The following is a 5,082-nucleotide window of genomic DNA, read 5'->3' on the forward strand; positions in this document are numbered from 1 at the left end:
GAGTACAATGTAATGAAAAATATGTTAAAAAAAATTTTTTAATGTAACTTTTAAATATTTACTTCAGAAATATATATAGGAATTTCATCTTACTGTTATATTTTTATCAGAGTAATTTGTCTGAAATTATAGTACAATTTTTCAATTTTTTGGATTAATTAATACTCTTGACAAACTTATAGTTTTTTCTTACCATTTGACATTTTACAATGCTTGAATGATTTTCGAAACTTAGTTCCAAAAAGTTCCACGAGGTAATTAGCTAAACTTTTTTTTTGTCTTCTTTGATGTTTCTTTTTTCGAAAAAACGTGCCCCATTTTGCCCTTATTGCAAAGGCGGACTAAATATACCGAAAAACAAAAATTATGTTTCTTTTTTCATGTTTTCGCGTTATTTTGTAATTAATTTGCGTTTTTTTTATAATATTACTTCGGAAATATAATTTACTTTTCATTTTTAGTATATAATTAAGAAAATTATTTTATTTTCATTGCTATATTTAATTATTTAAGCGTACTATATTATTTTCTTTTTCTTTTTGCTCGCCATATTTCAATTGACATTTTGTTTTTTAGGTATTTTTAGTGTATTTCAAAATTTCAACTATGAATTCAATTTACCTGCACATAAAATCCCCTAAATAAAAACCCCCACATTTTGAAACAAATTTTATTGAAATTCTAATTTTGGCCTCGAAACCTTGGATGCTGGCCCACTGTGAAATGAATTAAAAATCGCTGTTATCTTTACACTTTCTGTCTATTCCTATTCTGATTGAATTCTGCAAACGTCAACGACTACAAAAAACAAGCAGAAGGTATTGGAATATTAAAAAAGCTGATTGGAGCCGTTTCACTGCAAAGCTAGATAATGAAACAAACACACCGCTTGAAGAGGATATAAATTGCAAATGGAAATCTTTCAAATATGCCATATTACAGACAGCTCGTAGGACAATTCCAAGAGGTAATGTGAAGAATTATATTCCATTTTTAAAACATAATTCCCCTCAGTTAAAGCCGCTGTTGGACAAGAGGAATCAACTGATCGTAGAGCTAACCAACTCTACTAATGTTCATTCTAGAATTGAGCTAAGCAGGGTCAGAAGATCTTACACTGAAAACAAAAGATTGAAATGATTGGAACTTTTCTCCAAGCTCGACTCAAGATCATCTGACACTAAACTTTGGAAAATTGTTTAGAGCTTCTATAAAGAACAACAGCAACGTGAAAAATTTAACACCATTGTTGACGAAAATGGTAATCTTGCACAAGACGACAAATCGGCTGCTAACCTATTAGGTTTATTTTATCAGGATACAAGCACCTTGAATTTTTCCAAGGAGGATTCAAAGGTAAAAAATAAGGCCAAGAACGTTTTACATGATTGTCGCACCTCTTCAGCAAGAAATACAATCTTCACAAGTACCTTTAACTTGCACGAATTGATTTGTGCAATGAATGAAGCAAATCTTAACAAGTCCCCGGGACCGGACGGCATCCATGGTCAAATGCTAAAACATCTGGGTAAGAAGTTTTTGAGTAGATTCCTAGACATCATAAATCAATCCTGGCTTCTAGGTCGCCTTCCTAATGACTGGAAAAGAGCAATCATCGTTCCGATCAGAAAACCCAACAAAGAAGCCAGCTCTCCCGATAGTTATAGGCCAATCGCACTCATCAGCACTGCTTGCAAGATTATGGAAAGGATGATTTTAAACAGACTCATCTTTTTTCTTGATAGTCATAACTTACTTTCGAAGGAACAATTCGGCTTTTGGACAGGACACAGTACTACTGATCAAGTACTATTCTTTGGACAGCGAATACGCGATGTCCACAACCACCTGCCCACTAAACATACTGCAGCTGCCTTTTTGGACTTGACTAAGGCATTTGATAGAGTTTGGAAATAAAAACTTATTGTCAAACTCTTTACTTTCTTCAAAATGGATGGATTTGCCTTGCCTTGTACTAATGATTTCTTGAAATACAGACTGTTTAACGTTAAGTTCAACAATGTTTTATCGGACACCTTTACACTGCAGCAGGGACTTCCCCAAGGATCCGTCCTGAGTCCAACTCTGTTTTCTTTGTTTCTAGCCGGCATTGAGAGGGTCATTTCGAAGCGATGTGAGGTAGGACTATTCGCTGACGACATTGTCTTATGGTGCTCTGATTCAGATGTCAGCAATATCGAAAATAACCGTAATCTAACTTTAATGGAAATTCAGGAGTTTGCAAAGTGTAACAAATTGACCTTTATTCATTCAAAATCATCTGTTAGTTTCTTCACAACTAACAAACGACTCTACAGATTTCAACCCAATATCCTCCTGTATGGCCAAACTCTACTTGTTGAAAAACACTCTAGTCACTTGGGCTTCATTCTTGATCCTGAAGTCACCAACAATAAGCATATCAACAACTTAGTGTTGAAAAGTAGAAAGAGACTTAAAATCTTAAAGTATATTGCTGGGTGAGATTGGGGCGCTGACGCTACCACCTTAAGAGCCACATATCTTGCTCTTATCAGGCCAATCCTGGAATATGGAGCACCCGTCTATAGCTGTGCATCTGCTTCAAACCTTCAACGTCTCGAACGAGTCCAGCTTTCTGCTGCTCACATTATTACTGGACTCAGGAACAGTTGCCCAAATGACATTGTCTTGTTTAAGGCCGACCTCCAACCTTTAGGTCTCAGAAGAAATTAGCTCCAATCTAAATACTTTAATAAGCTCTTTAGCCTTGGACACCAAAACAGAACAGCAGATTATCTACAAAGGTGGAGCAGCAACCAAGGACTAAAGAAGAATAGCCCATTTTGCCAGGCCGTAGTTAACAAAGTTCTAGCTGGAAATGTTGAGGATTGCCTTAATAAACAACTTATTGACCCAACTGAAGGACTTGCTGGTGTTTATTTCCCCCAACACCTTTCATCACAAGTTAACAAGAAATTGGATCGCCCGGTATTGCTCAAACAACTTGCTTTGGAGGTTATAAATACTATCCCCAAACACTCAATACTGGTGTACACAGACGGAAGCAAGACGGACACATCATCATCTGGCAGCGATGTCTACATTAAATCAATTAATTACTCCTTTAACATCACCAAAAGGAATCCTGATTACTGCTCAGTTTTTAGAAGTGAACTCATTGCTATTGATACTGGCCTGGATTCTCTTCTAACAATACAGGATCACAATGATATCTGGATACTCTCTGACAGTCTCAGTTCCATACAGTACTTATCGTATTGGAGGAAGGTGAGAGACAAACCAGGAGCTTCAATCCTGCACAAACTTGAAATCCTTTCACGACTGCGTGAAGTCCACCTCCAGTGGATCCCTTCTCACGTTGGGGTTCTGGGCAATGATATCGCCGACACTCTGGCTAAAGAGGGGACAGAAGAAACTTGGATGAGTCCAAATTCAGTCACCTTCATGGAACTGGCATCGAAAGAGAAAAAACAAGACAATGTTTCCTGGCTCGTATTCCCCAAACATCACTGGTACCAGAGCACTCGTTCAGGAGGTGCACTCAACATTCGGTGCAACCGATCAGACGGAGCTTACCAGCGGTCACCTAAAGTCTCTTTCTTTCGAGGGTAGTGTTAAAATCTTCTCAAACTGCCCCAGGTGCCACAACATGCAGGCTTCTCCCCAACATATCCTGGACTGTCTTGGACTGGACAAGAGGGACATCTTTAGAATACTTTTGGTGGCCGACTTTCTCTGGGTCATGAATTTCATGGACATTGTTTAGCCCTGCTAATATTGGGGATTAGGAAGAAGAAGAACACTTTCTGTGACCTGTATTTTTAATGCGGAATTGTAAGTGATATTTATTTCAATATACATATAAAATGTTTTTAGGAGACATATATGAAACTAAAGAACTTATCAAACGACGAGAAATCACGATCTGTATAACAGTTGCTTACATTATACTAGTAAAATGGTTGGTGCCAAGAATAATGGAAAATCGAAAACCATTGGAGCTAAAAAGAATCCTCATCGTATATAATTTGTTGTGTTGCTTTTTAAATGGCATTTTGGCTTATTATGTGAGAAATTTTTTTTTTCCTTCAATTAGTCTTTCTTTACAAACTTTTTTTTTCTATTTTAGTATACAATTAGTGGTTTTTCTTCTTATTGAGCGGCATTTTGGCTTACTATATGAGAAAACAATACTTTCCTTACAATATTTCTTTACGAAGTTTTTTTCTTCTATTGTCGCATATAATTTGTTGGTTTGTTTATTGAACGGCATTTCGGCTTACTACATGAGAAAACCATTTTTTTTCTCCTCTTGCCAGTATTTCTTTACAAACCTTTTTTCCCCCAACTAATAAAAGAAGACTACACTGTGCTCTATCGTCAGTTAGTGTGAAAAATAGTGTTCCCTGGAATATAACTCAATTGAATGTTAAAAATTTATGAAACCTGCATGTAACTGAACACTACAGTGATATCTGTTGGAACTCTAATTTCCGAAAAATTTCGAATGTGAAAGGAAGAAGGGGGAATTTTTTCCCCAGAAAAACAATTGAAGTTTAAAAATTAGTGTGCATGTTATTGAACTCGATGATGGTTATTGTAACTGATTCACAATTTCTAATTTCGGAACTTTTATCAACTCATTAATTTGCACACTAAGCGCTAGAGAAATAACCAGTAATTGATTTCAGAAATTTTTTTTAGATAAAATATTGTTCTTTTTTTTTATGTTCTAGACTGTATTACGTCTTAATTTTTTTTATTTTTTAAGATTTATTTTATCTGGTCATAATGTAGGAGGATTACTCACGTAGTTCTCTATACGTTTTAACGTCACGTAGTTGCGTTATCACTTTTTATTTCCCCTACATCATAAGCTGTAAAAATGATATGATTTTTACCACCGTATTAGCTTATAAGTCAAGTAATAGATGATCGAAGTGCGCCTATATTGTAGCGATTATTTTTTTTTCTATATAGCAAAATTTAACTTTCTCTTATTATTTCAACCTTCTTACTCGACACCTTTGATGTTCTGATAAGTTCATTACAAGGGTTGAACCGGGAGCTAAAAATTAA

At 35.7% G+C, this 5,082-nt stretch overlaps 1 protein-coding gene across 1 annotated transcript; it reads left to right on the forward strand.

Annotated features, from left to right (window-relative positions):
• The first annotated feature begins 1,950 nt into the window (after nt 1–1,950).
• Nucleotides 1,951–3,615, forward strand: LOC107442407 (uncharacterized). The gene is made up of 2 exons (XM_016055969.1): nt 1,951–2,480; nt 2,748–3,615. Exons 1-2 carry the CDS (start codon nt 1,951–1,953, stop codon nt 3,613–3,615), a joined length of 1,398 nt encoding a protein of 465 aa, XP_015911455.1.
• The last annotated feature ends 1,467 nt before the right edge of the window (nt 3,616–5,082 follow it).

This window comes from Parasteatoda tepidariorum, chromosome 3 (assembly GCF_043381705.1).
Source record: "Parasteatoda tepidariorum isolate YZ-2023 chromosome 3, CAS_Ptep_4.0, whole genome shotgun sequence".
In the NCBI taxonomy this organism is placed as follows: domain Eukaryota; kingdom Metazoa; phylum Arthropoda; class Arachnida; order Araneae; family Theridiidae; genus Parasteatoda; species Parasteatoda tepidariorum.